Below are 16,632 nucleotides of genomic sequence, written 5' to 3' on the forward strand. Positions count from 1 at the left end.
CTCCCCGGCTCACACCGCCCTGCGGCCGCCTCCGGCAGAGCCGCGTCCCCTCTCCCCGCCGGGCCGGGAAGCGCGGAGAGCTCGGGTTAGACCCCCACCTCCTCAGAACTCCGCCTGAAACACCGTTAGAACACCGGGTCCCGCAACGGCGTCACAGGCCGGCAACGGAACCGGCTCTCCTCAGCCCCGGGGAGAGCGACCCCGGCCCCGGCGGGGGGCTGAGGGGAACCGGGGCCCTGGTGCCGAGGGGGCAAGCGCGGCCAGGTGTCACGTAAAAGAGTAATTTGGCAGAAAATAAACCCTCCCGTGTTCCAGCTTGTCCTCTGGTATCAGAGGGGCTGGGGACGGCTAGGTTCGGATTCGGAGTGATATCCCATTTGGCACTATTAGTCCAGTCGCGTTCAACTTAGTAAACTCTCACAATTACGGATGCACTAAGAGTGCACCGCACTTCCAGCTTAGTCGTGCTCCATGGACTCACAAGGCCAGACTTAGAGAGTTTGGCGGTGTCCAGCAAGAAACCTTTACGGCTAGCTTAACGAATAGGGCAGTTTATTAGAGCGACAGAAATACAGTTTCTTATGGATTGCCGGTGATAAATACACTGTCTGTGAAAGCACGTGCAAACATTGAGATTATGAATAATACAGCACGTGAAATAAGAAAAGCAACTCTGTATATAGAGATTTCTACGTTTTCTGAGTAAGCACTCAGTATAGTCTAGATCTTACCCAAAGGCGTCCCTATGGGGGGAGAGGGGGAAGGCTCAGCCCATCAGCTGATCCCTGGAGTCCGAGGTAGTCCGTGATGGTATCTTCCCTGACTTCTTTCCAATGATACCTTCCCTAACAACCCCCCCTTTCTTAGGCCATTTTTATACAATTCTTCCAAGGTAGAGCTTGAGTGACTCTAGTCATACATACCTTTATTATGATTGGTATGAAATTCTCTTGCTTTGCTTTTAAAGGTATAGATTAACAAAATTTTGGAGCACAGGCTCGGCGAGGGGTGGTCGCACTTTGGAGACGGGTAGTCTTTGGAATGGAGGTGTGGTTTGGTATTATTATGACATAATGAGCAAACACAAAGGACAGCACTTTGTCAAAATATGACAAACTATTGGCCCAGGGTGGCAAACATGCAGCTTATCAGTACCACAGTACCATGAAGTTCCCATCTCTGCAGCGATTCACAGAGCCTGGCCATGGATCTTCACCCACCGTGCCATTTTACAGGCAACATTGTCTAGGGAACTGTTGCGGAGGATCCACAGGGGAAATCACGCACAGACCAATGTGATCAAGTGCAGTCCATTTACTACAACTATTAGCACAGTTATATACCTTATGTGCTTGTGCACATGCCTTATACAATACTCTAATGGGTACAATACCCCAGTTCACACGACACTATCTTATCCTCTAATGGCTGTGCAGGCTTCTTCACAAGGTGTCCAGCAGTTACTTATCTCATTCTTTGGCATCCAGGAGTTGCTTGTCAGGCTCTTCTTATCTTCCTTTTTCCCAGCGTACAAGGACACAGCCTCCTTGTCTGCTCCAGCACTTTGTAAACTTATGCTTCGTTCCCACCTAACGGCTGGATTGCTCATTTGCCCTCACCCAGCCAAGAAATCCTCAACAGGGAACCACTGTGGAACGGATTCCTTTCACACCCGTCGCGTTCCACCCTGAAAGCTTCTTCGACGTTATACCTTTCCTTAACGTGTGAACAATGCCGTACCCTTAATACAAGTTTAATCTCTAAATTACACCTCTGGAATTACTCCACACCAGGGGAAGGGTCTCCCCGCACTCACCGCCGCCGGGCTGCAGGGGGCGCTGCTCCCGCGTTGAAGCCGGGCACGCCGCTGCGCGAACATTCGCGGCCGGTCGAACCCACGTGACGACGGCGGACCTATCGCAGGTGCGGCCCTCACACCTGCAGCAGGGGGAGGACTAAGATGGCGGCCGTGAGGTGGCCGGCGGCCGTGAGGTGTTGCGAAGCCGCTTTGTCAACAGCCCTCGGTTGCATCCCCCCGCTCAGCGCACCGAGAGGCACCCAGGCGTCGGCCACCGCCCCCTCCACCCCCGAGGAAAATAACCAGTGGGAGAGACCATGGAACTTTAGAGTTTATTATAAAAACAGCAAATGGACGAGTTACAGGAACAAACAAGATCTGACCCATATTTAGAGCTATAACCAGTCGCTTGGAGAAGGCCCTGAAGGCAGAAGGAGCTCTGGCTGTGGCAGTCGGGCAGCTGAGGAAAGCCCCGGTCACCAGGGAGAGACCCTCCATCCCCTCCATGCCCATTCCTGTGTCACTGCTGGCAAGTCCCACTCAGCCCCACCGGGGCAGAGTTTACTCTCTTCCCCCAGAAAACTGCACTCATTTCCCCACAGCTACAAAGCTGGGGGGGGGGAGGGAGAGAGAGAGAGACAAAACACCACACCCTACATGCAGGAAAGCCCCGGGGGACCTCATTCCCTGGGTTTAACCATGCCCCCGTTCCACAGCAGGGTGCCATGTCGCTATCACTGTCCCGGCCTTTATGCTCCGGCAAGGCTGTGCAGGGAGCTTGGACTCAACACAGCTCGGAGGAGTTTGATATTCCAGGGAGAGCTCACAGCAGGTTCAAGGCATCCAACCTATTACAAACTGGGTTTCCAGAAACCCTCTTGGAAGGGAAGCTCCACCATCAGACAAGGAAGATCTCAGGATCTCCCAGAGCTCAGTGCCAGGACTCCACAGCCTGCACTGCACATGAGAGAGGACTAAATAGTCTTCCCAGTCCTTCCTGAGCCCCAAATCTACAGATCCTTCCCCACCTCACTCTCCCCGTTCTATTTCTGTGGTTCGTGCCGTGCTGCTGCTTCACTAGCATGTGTTAGTCACCATGGAGGGACAGCATGAGACCAACTGTGCTGGGTCAGGCCAGCAGCCATGCAGCCAGCATCGGAGGCCCACAGAGAACCAAAGCAGACCTGGAGAAGCTGCTTCCCTGCTCCCAGCACCTGCAGCCAGGAACGAGAGCCAGGGAAACTGTGCGTTTAACAGCATTTGGCGAATCTTCCTTCCATGGACTCACTAATCACATCTGAAGCTGGGTAAACTTGTGCCAGCCCTGGCACACAAAGATCCCACCAAGGGAAAGCAAGCTATTTGTCCTGTCCTTCATTCCTTGTCTTGCAACAAGCTCTTACCCCGGGGGGAAACTTTCCCCCTTACCACATAGCACCCTAATTCTTTAAAAGCCTTTGGTGAAGAACCTTACAGAAATGCAGGTAGATGACATCTATCACATCACCTTGTAGTGACCAAAGCACCTTCCCAGCAGCAAGGAGCACACATTCTCCTGTGTCAGGCAGGTGTGAGAACACACAGGAATGGGCACAGAGCCCAGTTTTCACTTCAATAAATCACCTTGAGCTATTTGGTATTTAAGATACTGCAGCAAACAAAGCAACAATACCAACTACCTACTTATTACAGCAGAGAGAAGAAAAAAAGAAACAGCTACTCTTGCAGGGAGCTGAGCCACAGTTACCTACACAGACCAGCACCCCTCCACCCACACACAGAACAGAAACCCCCACAGCACGCAACAACGCACCAGGATCCACAGCCAGCCCAAGCAGCTGCAGTGAAATGGATGGAAAAACTCTGTGCCCAGTCAGGAAGATGTACTTCCCTCAGGCTGCTCTTCTCACGCGTAGATCCAGTGCTCGGCCGTGTCCTCCCAGCAAGTCAGCTCCTCCGGGTGGAACCAGAGGGAGATCTCCTGCTGGGCACTCTCAACTGAGTCACTGCCATGGATCACATTCCTATGGGGAAGGAGAAAGGGATCAGCTGGCACTAAGCAGAGAAAGGTGGGAGGAGGAAGGTGCAATTTGGAAAATTTCACCTTGACCAATTTCAATAAGCTGATTGAGCCAGTCACATCCTACAATACTCTTTCCCACTGCACAGCCCTCTTCCTTCCAGCTCAGGGGCTGTTCATGGTTACGCTGAACATGGCTTAGGTCATGGATGTGCAGGAGCTGCCAGTTCCCAGCACTCCTTCCTCCTATGATAAGGAACCATTTGTTTGCTACAGGACAAGCTGCAAGTGGCTGTTGATCTGGGGTTTGCTTTGGTTTCATGACAGTAATTCAAGTTTTGCCTCCAGATCTCCCCCCTTCCTTCTGTCAAAGTAGGTCCATTGAAGCAGGTTTGGTATCAGACACCACAAAACAGAAACCTAAGCCAGGAGGGTTTGTTAAAAGCAGTGTCTACCACAAGCCAGGCTGCAGGCACCCAAGGTCACCACCTGTGGATCTTCACCAGTGCAGAGCCCTAGCGCATGCAGAGCTCCCGCTTGGCTTTTGTTACAGACTCAGATGCCCAGTGGAGCTAGAGCAGCTCTCCAGGTGCCCTGGTCCCCAGGAAAGGACTGAGAGGCCTCCTCCCTTCCTCTTCATGGCCTGACAGTCCTGATTCCCTGGAGAAAAAAAGACAAGCAAATCCCACCTGCTTTCAACAGAGAAGGCCTCAGGAGGCAGGAAAGACACAAACCCAGGCTCCTCCTTCTAGGAAAGCAAGCCCCAGGAGGTAGAGGGCAGCTTGTCCTGCCAGGGCTGCTCTGCAAGCTGTCAGAGGGAGACAGCTCTGATCTGAGCACAGAAGGGAGAAGCTCTGCGCCACAGATGCAGGCTGGCAGGGCAGGCCTTGCACAGGAATGCCTGGAAAGGATGCCCTGAAATACTGAGGGAACAAAAAGCCAAAGCTCTCACTTGCTGACTTCAACGCAGAAGTCTCCTCGGATGGTGCCAGGCCTGGATTCGGCTGGGTTAGTCTCCCCAATCATTGTGCGAACTGTCTTGACCACATCCAGGCCCTGCCAGACCTACGTGACAGCAAAACAAGAATCAGCTTCCACAACTCCCCCAGCAGGTCATATCATCTGTCCTCTAAATTCCTCATCTGGTCCACCTGGGTGAGAGCCAGGAAAAGGTCTCTCTGTAAACAGTCTTCAAAAGTTGATTTTGGAAAATAATCAGAATTGTCTGTGGATTTAATTTACCACAGAAAACGTCCCTGCAGTTCAGTACAGCTTCAAGAGGCCCTCTGAAGAGAGAGGCTACCTTGTTTCCATCAGAGCACAAGCCAATACTGCTTAAACATTGCACTTACTTTCTGCTCCTTGGTTCTAGAGAACCTGGCCAGCACTCACCATGGCCACCACAGGCCCAGAGCTCATGTACTTCACCAGCCGGCTGTAGAAGGGACGATCACGAAGGGCGATGTAGTGCTCTTTCAGCAGCTCCTCTGAGGCCTGAGCACAAAGAGCACAAATGTTAGTCTGCTCTGAGCAGGTGGCAATTTGGGCGAGGCCTACACCTGAGAGATGCGGGAAAAGCTGGATGGTGCCACATTACAATTGAGCTCCTGCACAGATGCTCACTTCCAGGAGTGAAATGGCTTGGCTTTCCTGAAGCCTGACACACAGAGGGGAGAAGTTTCTAGGTCAGAGGAGCAACACCTGCCAGCCTACAACAGCCATGTAGGAGAGCCCTGGAGCACAGACACACCAAATGGCAGGCACGCTCCCCACAACTGGTACCACTCCTCCAGAATCAGTTTAGGCACCTGGGTGCCAACCCCCCTCTGACCTGTGAGGGATTTGGTGCCCGAATGACAACAGCAGCCTATACAAGCTGGAAGGCAGGCAGAACCCCCCCGGCAGTTACCAGCAGAGCCGGGGCCTGTGGGGCCTCACGGGCCTTACTTCAGCCTGGGCCCCCCGGCACCAGGGACCCCCCCCGCCCTGGCGGCAGTACCGGCCAGGCCAGGCCGGGCCGGGCCGCTCACCTGCAAGAGCTTCATCCCCACCAGCTGCAGACCCTTCCTCTCGAACCGCCGGATGATCTCCCCGACCAGGTGCCGCTGGACCCCGTCCGGTTTGATGGCCACGAAGGTGCGCTCGTTGGCCCCGCTCCAGGCTGCAAGGAGAGGGCGGGGACGTGAGAGGAGAGGAAGAAGGAGACCAACCCGGGCTCCTCAGCCGCAGGGGACACAGGGGAAGCGGGGTCCCGGCCCAGCCCGCACCGCTCTGGAAGAGGCCGGCGAAGAGCCCCAGCACCAAACAGATCATGGCGGCGCCGCTCTTAAAGGGGCCGCGCCCCCGCCCCGCGCTCTCAGCGCCCCTGCGCCCGGCCCGACACCCGCCTCGGGCGGAACTATCGTGCCGGGGCCGAGGAGCGGCGGGGCCGATAGAGGGGTGCGCTACCCCCCCCCCCCCCCGTTCCCGCGGTGACGGGCGGGGCCTAGCGCCTCCCGGTTGCCGGCGGCTCGGCTATGGGCGGGAGCGAGCGGTTCGGCCCGGGGTGTGCGGCCCGGCGGGCGGCCGCCTGGGCGGTCTCCGAGTCGGAGCCTGAGAGCGAGCCCGAGCCCCGCGACCTCGGTGCGGCGGGCCCGGCCGGCTCCCCTCCCGCGGCGGGCCCGGCCGGCCGGCCGAGGCGGCGGAGGGTCCCCGGGGAGGCCGCAGCCAGGAGGCGGGAGAGGGAGCGACGGAAGGAGCAGGAGGCGCTGGAGAAGCGGCGGCGGCGGGAGGCGGCGGCGGCGTGGCGGCTCCTGAGGCCGGAGCGGTGCCTGCGGTTGATGGAGGTGTGCGCCGATCCAGGTGGGCGGCGGGGGCTCCGGGGAGGCCGAGCCTGGAGGGGAGGTGGGGGGGCGGCTGGGACACCCGAGGCCTCCTGGCTGTCACCTCTGAACTGCTCCCGGGCCGTTGGCGTGGGGTCCACGTAGCCCCCTGGGTATTTATGAGGCTCTTTTGGCTTCGTTATTTCTGTCGTTGCTGTCGTGACTGCAGACTAGATGTGGTTTGATTGCAGTGGGCACCTGCTGTGGTCCCTGCCTTGTTCCTGAGCCACATGGAGAGAGGACCAGCCCCTCCAGCTCTGGGGCTGACAGCCCCAGGCTGGCACTTCTGGAAAATGAGGTCTTAACTTCTCCGGGCCTTGTTGCAGAAGCAGAAGGGTGGCGTTTCAGCCCCAGAGGGCTCTAGGAGCTCACTTTTATAGAGCACATGTTTCTGATCTACTTCTGAGGCAGCAAGCTCCTGGCTGTTAATTTGCTCACGTCCTCAAGGGTCGTTAGGAAGAGATAAGAAGACCTTCAGTCCAGAGCTCAACCGCCTGCTCAGGCTGGATGATGTTACCTGCTATCTAGAACTCGCCTCTTTGTTCAGCTCTGAGATAAGCCTCTGGAAATACCAGTGCCTGAAATATGTTCTCCAGGTACCTGCCAGAGGGCTGAGTCTGCCTCCAGAGCTGCCCTGCCTGGTCAGGGAGGACATTCAGGGCATCAGGACCCCATAGGTCACAGCACAGAGGTTTTTTTGGCAGAAAATGAGGCGGCTTATTCTACAGTGCTGGCCGCCAGGGTGTCCCTGAGATCTTGTCCCCTTCCTGGCACTTGCAAGTGCTGATCCCCTGACACATCTGACGGCCCGGACCATATTTCTAATTCCCTGTCCCTGAGGGAGCGGGACTGCTGGCCCATTTCTCACCCTGCAGCTTGCCTGGGCAGCCCAGGGTCACTCCGTGGGTGGGTTTCCCTATTGGGGGCAGAGTGATGGGTGTGACACTGCATCCTGGTCCCCAAGGCTTGAATCCAAGCTGTAGCTCATCCCTGTGCACGTGTAATTAGATCCGTAAGAACTGTATCTTGAATTGCTCTGTTTGTTAGCATCTGTCATGCACCACTTTTTACTAGTTATGTTATCATTATGCTACACGTTCACTCTGCTAATTACTAGCAGCAAGATTTGTTTAACTAAACATGTTTTTTAATGACACGTGTTTTGTATCCTTAAACATTCTGTTTAAAGACTTGTTGGTCTGCTTGCTCTCCTCCATGCAGGTCTTGGTCAGGTTCTGTTGGCTGTCTGGATGGCAGTGATCAGCTGCTTTATCCAACACACTTTTGAGTAAATTATTACCATGTTTGCACCAATAAAATAATTAGACATCATATTCTGGGGGTGCATAGCATGGCTTTGCCTGAGGAAGATTCTCCTTGTTTGCTCCAACACAGGCCTGTTGTGCTTATTATTCTGTCAGTAGAAAAGTCTTTGTGGGATAAATACTGTCATCTGTTCTGTTGTGGAATTTGCTGCAAAGTTGTGGGTACTGCTGGTGCTTGGGACATGGTGGAGGTTCCAGAAGTGTATTTGAACAGCTTTTCTCCAGGTGAGGGATCCAGTTTGAGCGCGGTCAGCCTGGTGAGGCAGGCTGGCTGGTTGCAACGCACAGCCTGCCAAAGAAAATGCCGTGTGATTTCTCTGAAAACTCCACCGTGGTGATTATATCAGCACCCACTGAGTCCTCAGAGTTTCTCTCTGTCCCTGGGTTTCACAGTCCCCTCTGCCCTGGTGCTAATCGGTTTAGTTCTTGCTCATCTCTTCTGCCCCCGTTCCTGCCTAGGTCTCAACCCTGCTCCTGCCTTCCCAACCCTCCTCTCCACCCCTTACCTCACTGCACCAGCCAGAAGCTTTTCTCCTCCTCTTCCCGGGTGCTCGGGTGCCGGCAGAGGGAGCGCAGGCACCACGAAGGAGCCTGTCCTGTGTCTGTTCTGCTCCAGGGAGCAGCTTGGGGCTGGCCTGGGCAGTCCCGCTGGCAAAGCTCCTCATAAAACAAGGTGTTGATATTTTTAAGGTGGACAAACAGCATGTTCTCAACTCTCCCCTTGCATTCTTAGAAATAGCTGTGCTATTATGTTGAAATATCTCAAACAAATTCAGCCTAGAGCAGGTATGTGTCAAAGAAAACAGTCCAAACACGTGGTTTGACAAGGCTGCAGACAGCTGTAAGGGAGGTGCCTAATGGATGGTGTCAACTCACGTTAGCTACGATTGACAATACTTGCAGAGCCAGTAATTTAAGAGCACATTCTCTGTGGGCTCCCCAGTGACATCCACATGTGTACCCAGCCTAGCCACTGGAGTAGCAGCATGCATGGGGGGGGGGGGGTGGAAACAGGGCTGAAGTGTGCATCCAGGAAGGTGTTGGGGCTGTGCATGGGTGGTGGAACCTGGCTTCCTAGTGACTAATTGTTCAGCCAGTTGGCTAATTTCAGTCTTCTTTCACAGAGAGAGAGAGAGAGATTAAAATAATAATTAAGTTTCTACAAATTTAATAAAATTTGTTCTTGGGGTTATAGAAGAGCTGGCTTTGAAAGTTTGCCTTTAGTAACCTAGAATGCATGAGCTGAATTTTACAGTCATTGTGGCAAATTGCCTGTCACTGCCCAGGTACTTGGCTGAAGAAGAACAATTTTATAGGTGCCTGCAGAGATGATCAAAGTCAATAATTCGGTTAGCAATCCAGCCAGCAAGTGCATGCACTGTAGGAAGCCAGACTTCCTACACTTGCAGAATTCCTTGTCTTGCACTTGTGTTTTTGTGTTTTTGTGGTTGTGTTTTGTGGCTGATGAAATACCTCTTTTTTCCTCACATCAGGATGTTCTGCCCTTCTCCACAGGTCTCCTCAAAGATCCTGGCTCAGATGCTTGGGTGAAGGTTTTAAGTTCCTTGGACTGTAAATATTCTTTTGAGCCTCAGGCAATTCCCTGCAGCATAACCTGGAGAAGAAACATGCCAAACACTCTGTCCACTCCAGTAAGTACTTCCCATCTTCTCTGCACATGTAAACTGGCAACAGATGTGCTGTGGGGAGAAAGTTTTGACTTGCCTCTCTAGGCTGGGCACTGGAGCCTCAGAAACGCTTGGGGAATGGAGCTGGGTCTGATTCTCATGCAGATTATTCCAAAGCCAATGTCTTTTAAAGATCTACATCTCATTGTTTTAGGCAGGTGTGCATCTAGGGTGAGCCCAGGGAACCTGTAGTAAGCAAGAATGAGACCACTACAAGCCGTTCATACAGAGGTTTCACTTGGGTACTCAGCAGCATTTCCAGTCCAGATGCTGTGCATGGCATGCTGCCATGGGCAACAGCTGCATGTTTGGAAGAGGCTGAGCAAATGTGCTGCAGGGCCCCTCGTTTGGAAAGCCCAATGATTGCTTCTTGAACCCCCTCACTGGGAACCTGAAAGGGCAGGTACCTTCTGGTACCAAACACAGTTCCTATTCAGTTTGGTTTCGGAAGGTTCTGTGTCAAATGGTATCCACATGGCAGTGGAGGCTGAGGTAGGCTGTTCTCGTGCTCACCCCCACTACAGGAATTTCAAGCGGGGGCAGAGCTCTATTTTTGCTGTTACTGGATAAAACATTGCAGATACTGTGGTCATATAATAGACTACAGATAAAGTAGGTGCAGATAACGTGGTCATCTAAGTGTGTGCAGTGCAGACAAAGCCATTTTGTGTCCTTTTATCTTAGCATCTTCTGCAGTTGTCACTGCCTTCCTTGACAGGCTATTTTTGCACTTTCAGTGACTTGCTTGTTCAGGGAGGATTTTTACCTTTCAGTTCAGCTGTGGTCTTTCACCAACATAGTATTAACATAGTGAGTGTTAGTGCCTCTTACAGTGTGGGCTCTGCACAGGTGGAGACTTGCTGTCTGCTTTCGAGCTGGACCTCTGCTTGTGTTGGAAATTATTTCATCTTCTTTAGGATGGCCCCATGGTGAAGACTGAAGAGGAGAAAGAGGTGTTGGTGTTGGTAGAGCCGGAAGATTTTCTTAAGCGCCTCTTTTCCCTAACTCAGGTGATACAGATCTCGGAGCCGGACCTACACAAAGTGCTCTACAGCAGTCACTTTGCCAAGTGAACACGAAAGGAGAGGGAGGGTTCATTCAAAACTGCCATTGCTCCACCCTGAAACAAAGCTGTGTTACAGAGGGCGGTGGTTTGCAAGGAGAGAGCTTGTGGGAGAAGCCATATCTGAGTACAGCAGGAGGTCTTTAGGGATATATGCAGGCACCTGTCTTTAACTCTCGGACAGGGTGCTGCTTTCCTCAGAGGGGAACTGCGCAGGCCAGACTTGCCTTTCCTTGCATTTAGCTTTTCCATTCTCATGGAGTCCATAAAAGACTCGGTTGAAAGAAACATTCAGAGTACACGGCCCTTGGAAACACTTGCATTTTGAAGCAGAGAGATTTGTGTTAGTTCTCATTTGTGTGCAGTCCTACAACATTTTATTTATACCTGTCTAGGCAGCCTGTGCTTCTGCCCTGAGAAGTTCCCAGTCCATCGAGCCCCATCCAAGACTAGAGAATGACAGGCTAGAATAGGCAGTGTCTGTGTGGAGATCAGTGCTAACACTCCGGGGGGAAAAAGGTGAGCCAGAAGCAGCAGCGGAATGTTGGCAGATGTGGCATGTGGTGTGTGCCTGAAGGCAATGCTCTCAGCTGCAGTCTGAGGCTGGCTCCTGCCTGTTCCCACTGATGAGAGGCACCTTGGCAGGCCCCACTGTCCTGCTGGAGATGGGGAGGAGATGTTTCAGAGGAGTAGGCTGCTATAGACATGGGTGTGATTTGTCTTGCTTCAGAGTTTTGTCAATGCCCCATCAGCGAGTCAGCCTGACCTGAACCAGGTGTTGCCTTTGGCCGATCTAGAGGGCTCCTCCACCAAAACCTACAGCCTGGCCATCATCGGGCTGGATGCCTACAGGCGGTACGTTCCGGGCAAGTGGCAGTGCTGGGGAAGCTCACGGTGGGTGAAGATCAGCCTGTCTGCAGGGGTGACACGTTCGGGGTTGAGCTGCTGATGCTTGGTGCTAGTGTGGTGGCTGTAAATCACAAAGCCCATGCTCATGGGGGCCAGGACTTGGGTTTTGCAGCCTTGAGGGTGTACCTTGCGCATGCATTTATAGCAGCCTCTGAGGATCTTGTAGCCAGAAGGGGTTCACAGATAAGGCTTCTCTCCGTACCCCAGGCAGAGGGCCTCAGTGACACAGAGGAGCTGAGGGAACTGCTCTTGCTGAATTGCCCTTCTGTTCCTAGCACTGTGTAGCTCATGAAGTAGCAAGAGATGTTCAATGCCTGGAGGCCTTTTCTTGTCCCCTAAATGTCTCATTCATGTGCTGCTCCCGATGTCCAAGTCCTTCCTGTGTGTGTATGTATGTTCACAGCAGAGCAGTCTTCTTTGTGGTGATGGTGTGATCGCTTCCAGTGTTCCCTGCATAGATGCAGCTACAGTAGCTTGGTCTGTCCTGTCCTGTCTGCAGTATTTCCCAGGGAGAGCTCTTTCTCACTTAAGCCTGTGAGGATAAATTTTACCAAGAGTGTTATGTATAAAAAAAATCAGCTGTGGCCTGTTGAGTTCTGCCACCAGAGGAACTGAGTGGCTCTCACTCTAGTCTTGGGTCTCCTCTCCCTTGCAGGGGAGCTACCACCACCCCTTTGTCTCCAGCTTCCAAGTCAGACTGGGAGGTGGCAGATGTGGGTGGGTTAAGTCTGGCCTTTTCTTCTTTATCAGACAGCAGCCCTGAGGTGTGAATATGTCGAGCTTGTGCGTGAGTGGCGTATCTTGCTTATAGGTGTAACCAGGAGCACAGCAGGCAGCAGGCACTGAGCCCTGGAAAACAGAGTCCTAGCTCCCAGCCTGGCCCAGAGCTGTGTATGACTCAGGAGGAGATACTAGAGGTAAAAATTCTTACAGTCCTTGAAGTTTTATGTTACTTGGGGTTGAGCTGTATGGAAAAGGCTCCCACTGATGAGCTCTTGTGTGTAAAGAATGCTTTGCCAGGGGAGGTGGTGGCTGGCTTGGATCAGGTTGCATCTGCATGCACCCTCCTTCACCCTGGCTGGCAATGGGATTGAAGAGGGACTGCAGACTTCGAGGCACAGTTTGGAGCCTCTAGTTCTTAAAGACTCTGGTTCAGAGCTGATCCAGCCTCCCCTCACGTGTGAGTTTCTTCCTCCTGTAACCCCACCAAGAACTGCCCAGTTAGCTTTGAAAGGACCTGTTGGTTCTTGCTTAGGACTCTGCCTTGCAGAATGTGTCCCCCACAGCAGAGCAGGAGTGCTCCTTGTGATGCTGCAACAGTCATAAACTAGGTCAAACACCATCTAAACCCTTGCTTGATATCCCTTGAACTAAATTCCTGCCCTGCCTGAGTATGCCCCAAAGGGGTCATGACTCGCTGGCTTACTGGGAGCTAAGAAGGATGAGCAGACTTTACTGCAGCGCTGTGTAAACAGAGCTAATAGAGACAGCCCAGCCTCCCTCCCCTTCCAGTCCCAGGCCAGCTTCATCCTGCCACAGGACATGTCCTACTCGCGTGCTTTCCTTGTTGCTCTCACTGGGTGCCATTGGTGGCCAGGGCTGACGCCAGCACTACTGGCTGAGGGTCGAGGAGGGTGAGGGCCTTGGGCTGTCCCAGCTCACGGCTGGCCCACCCGAGCCTGTCTTTGTCCTGTTGGTCAGCGTGTTACATGTTTCACCTCTGTCACTTCTCCTCCAGGCGCTGGCGGTGCTGCAGCTGTGGGGTAACATCGAAGTGCTGTTCCTAGACACGTGGCAGGAATTCGGCCAGCATGTCTCTGCACTGACGAAGGCAATAGCAAAACGCCCGTACAAGTGAGTCATGTTGCTGGACTCAGTCACATCCCAAGCCCAGAGCTTTGGGAAACCTCAGTGGAAGTTACAGGAACATATATCTGTGGCTGCCAGCCTGTCCTGGACAACGTCAGTGTAAGGGCCCAGACTAGATGTGTCTTAAGATCATTTTCAGTCTCTGTGCTGATGAAAATCCTCTCTTCTTGTGGTGAACGTAGTGGTGATTCAGCACTAGGAAAGGAGGGAAAATTACAGCCTTAGGAAAATCTTTTCACCCTGGTGTTGTGGAGCTTTCCACAGAAGGAAAGAAAATTGAGGCGGGGGAGATATTAGCCCGGGGCAGAAAGAGGTTTTAGAAGGAAGCTCACTGCTTAATGCTGCGGGAAGGCTGCAGCATCTGGGGTCTGCAGGCCTGTGCTCAGTGCACACACCAGCCCCAGGTCTTGCTTTCAGCAGTCTGTCTTTCCACAGGAGGCAGCTGGAGTCACAGGAGTTGCCTTTCTGCACTGCCGGGGCCTGGACCAGCAGGGTGCGAGTGGAAAAGGACGGCACAGGACTCTGGCAGGTGTGGAAGAGACAAATCCAGCAGTTTAACAGGGTCAGCCCTGCAACAGCAGCAGCTATAGCAGAAGCATATCCCTCCCCAAGCCTCTTGTTACAGGTAAGCCCTCAAACCACTCTGCGTCCTCTTAAAAGCTTGAAGGATGAAGGCAGGAAGGAGTGCCGCATGCTTCCTCGCTTAAAGGTCTTCATTGATGGAGCAAACAAGCCCCGAGTGTGAAATCGGTTCTCCAGAAAAGCACTTGTCTCCAGACGGTTGTTTGACTTCCTTAAACCATAGCTTTGTTTCAGCAGTAGCTACTTACTGTTCGCCCTTCCAGGCCTCTCCCTGCCTTGATCTCACCTCACAGGACCCGCTCAAAGCGTCTTTGCATTTTTGTTTGGCAATACATTTGGTTGCCCACCCCAGCTGGTGCAGCTGAGAATCTGTTGGATGCATCCCACTGCCCCTGTGCAATACAGTCTGTCCATCAGCTTTGCTTGCCTTTATTTGAAATGGGTGATGTCTCATGTGGCTGCTGTTCCAGTCCAAGAGCTCTACATCACCCGCAAGCAGAAAACGTGTATTGCCCCTGCGGACTGTGAGGGATTTCCACAGGATACCCGAGTTCTCCTACTGCTTGCTGTCACCAGTGGCATACCCCACTTTCCTTGCTTTTCTGTTGTCTCATCCTCCAGGGAGCTGATTTAGCTCACTAAATTCTCCCTCTCCCTACTCCCCATAGCCTTCTGCTGCTTCCTGAGCTAGACTGGCTCAGCGAGGTGTTGGGGGAGCAGCATTAGACTAGGATGCTGTTTGACCCTTCTGACAGCAGCTTAGCCAATTTATGAAGACACATTTTTATCAGCAAGTGCTTGTTTTTGTGAGCATTAATCACATAAACTCTTTCCGTTAGATCAGGAACTGTCACAGAATTTTTTAAAAACGTCTCATGTAGTCACTCTCCTCTCCTTTTTCTTCCCCTGGAGTTTTGATATCTGTCCCTAGCTTAGCTGCTTCAGAAGAAGAGGCTTTACAGCTCTCTCCTATGTGCTGGAGGGGCAACACACAGCTCTGAGTGTGTGTAAGGTCTGTTTGCAAGTGAGATCTTGTTTCTTCTGAGTTTTAGCCCCTGATCCTGGTATGTTTGGATGAAGGCTCAGTCACAGATCCTCACTATAATGATGGGATTGAGCCTTGCAGGGGAGATTGAAGTCTTCTCTTAGAGCATCTGTGTTAACTGCTTCCTTCTCCTGTGTGCTCAAAGGCCTACGAAGAATGCAGCACAGAAGATGAAAAACGACTCCTGCTGAGTGACATCCCAGTGAAATTGGATGTCAGCAGCAAAGACCGCCGTGTTGGGCCAGACTTATCCCGCCGCATCTACCTCTTCATGGTATCCACTGACCCCGACCTTGTCCTGGACCTGAGTGCATAGAGGGACTGTGGGCTGTGTCGGTCAGCCTCCTTGTTTTATCTGCCAAGACTCGGCAGTGGCTGAGCTGCCGCTGGCATGGCAGTGCTGCTGGGAGCCCGGCCAAGGGAAGCAGGTGATTGTGTTTCAGAACAGAGACTTGCACATCAATAAATGTCTTGTTACAGATGCTTTCTTCAGCCTCTTGGCTCTCCTTTCCTCTTTTAGCTGCCCCAGCTTTCTATCCTTCTGGCTGGAAAGCTGGCTGTCTCCTAAGAGAGCTAAGGAATGGTTGGAACAGGGGCTGCATGTTAAAGTGTTAGCATGTTAGCAGCACAGGATCAGCTCCTCTGCTGAGACAGCCGCCTGGGGAGTCTGTCCTGCGCTAGCTTTCAGGTGAGTTGTTGAACAAGCCATGTATTTTCTGCAGCGTGTCCTGACTTTTAATGTCCTGCTCCCCACTGGCTCTTTGGTGACACTGGACCTGTTACTGTAGGTCCTGCTTGTGGCTTCCTTGGGCAGGCTAGTCTTGCTGGAGTTACCTTGGACAATGTTTGCCAACTGTCAAAAACAGCTGGCCAGAGAGGAATGACATCCTTAAGGTAACACGGAGCTCAGGGCAGAGGAGGGGAGTTTGTTGGCTGAACTCCCAACATGAGGAAATGCCAGATAGGCTCCAGAAAACTTCACGCAAATGGTGGGTTAGGATAGGATTCTCTTTTCCCAAAGCAAAGACTCGTTTTTTTCCTCAGAAATAGCTGCAGCCAGGACAGCAGGGGTCAGGGACACCACCCCCCCCACCCACCCCCCCAATGCCTGAGGTTTTGGTATTGCTAATTGGGGCCTTCCACAATGACACAGAAACCCCTGAACTTCTTCCTATGAACTGCAGCTTGCTGGTTCAAAGCAATGCCAACTGGTGCTGCAGAAGTGGGAGGGCATCCTCTGAACAAAGTTCCTCCTTGCCAGGAATTCTTCTGCCTCCATCTGCTAATACTTGAATTAGTTCCTGGGGAGGAACAATCCAGCAAGGCTGTTTTTTCTGGCTGCAGCACTGATACAGATGGATTGACAGAGAGCCTGTCCTACTTCATTAAGGTTTTCATTCAAACCCTGTCACCAGACAAGCGAGAGCCATCTTTGCTTAAAGATTTGTGATGTGGGAAGGAAAAGCATAGAG

General features: G+C 52.7%; 2 protein-coding genes across 4 annotated transcripts; one reads left to right on the forward strand and one right to left on the reverse strand.

Moving 5' to 3' along the window:
- Positions 1 to 2,116: 2,116 nt before the first annotated feature.
- NME3 (NME/NM23 nucleoside diphosphate kinase 3) lies at positions 2,117 to 6,226 on the reverse strand. Of its 3 annotated transcripts, XR_007504575.1 has the most exons (6): positions 6,086 to 6,222; positions 5,849 to 5,979; positions 5,211 to 5,312; positions 4,771 to 4,883; positions 4,308 to 4,478; positions 3,739 to 3,822 (listed from the first exon to the last, which is right to left on the reverse strand). XR_007504575.1 is itself a non-coding variant. In XM_049791868.1 (5 exons), the coding sequence occupies exons 1-5, from the start codon at positions 6,129 to 6,131 to the stop codon at positions 3,705 to 3,707; spliced, it is 510 nt and encodes a 169-aa protein (XP_049647825.1). In that variant the 5' UTR covers positions 6,132 to 6,226; the 3' UTR covers positions 2,117 to 3,704. The 3 variants fall into 3 exon arrangements, 2 of the variants coding, with proteins under 2 accessions (XP_049647825.1, XP_049647824.1); XM_049791868.1 differs by lacking the exon at positions 4,308 to 4,478 and having other exon boundaries at positions 2,117 to 3,822; positions 6,086 to 6,226; XM_049791867.1 differs by lacking the exon at positions 3,739 to 3,822 and having other exon boundaries at positions 3,829 to 4,478.
- A 51-nt stretch (positions 6,227 to 6,277) lies between these two features.
- On the forward strand, positions 6,278 to 15,641 carry EME2 (essential meiotic structure-specific endonuclease subunit 2). Its single transcript, XM_049791848.1, has 8 exons — positions 6,278 to 6,659; positions 9,520 to 9,656; positions 10,610 to 10,702; positions 11,486 to 11,610; positions 12,476 to 12,581; positions 13,403 to 13,518; positions 13,969 to 14,158; positions 15,306 to 15,641. Exons 1-8 carry the CDS (start codon positions 6,335 to 6,337, stop codon positions 15,474 to 15,476), a joined length of 1,263 nt encoding a protein of 420 aa, XP_049647805.1. The 5' UTR covers positions 6,278 to 6,334; the 3' UTR covers positions 15,477 to 15,641.
- Positions 15,642 to 16,632: the final 991 nt, after the last annotated feature.

The sequence above is a fragment of the Accipiter gentilis genome, chromosome 33 (assembly GCF_929443795.1).
Source record: "Accipiter gentilis chromosome 33, bAccGen1.1, whole genome shotgun sequence".
NCBI lineage: Eukaryota > Metazoa > Chordata > Aves > Accipitriformes > Accipitridae > Astur > Astur gentilis.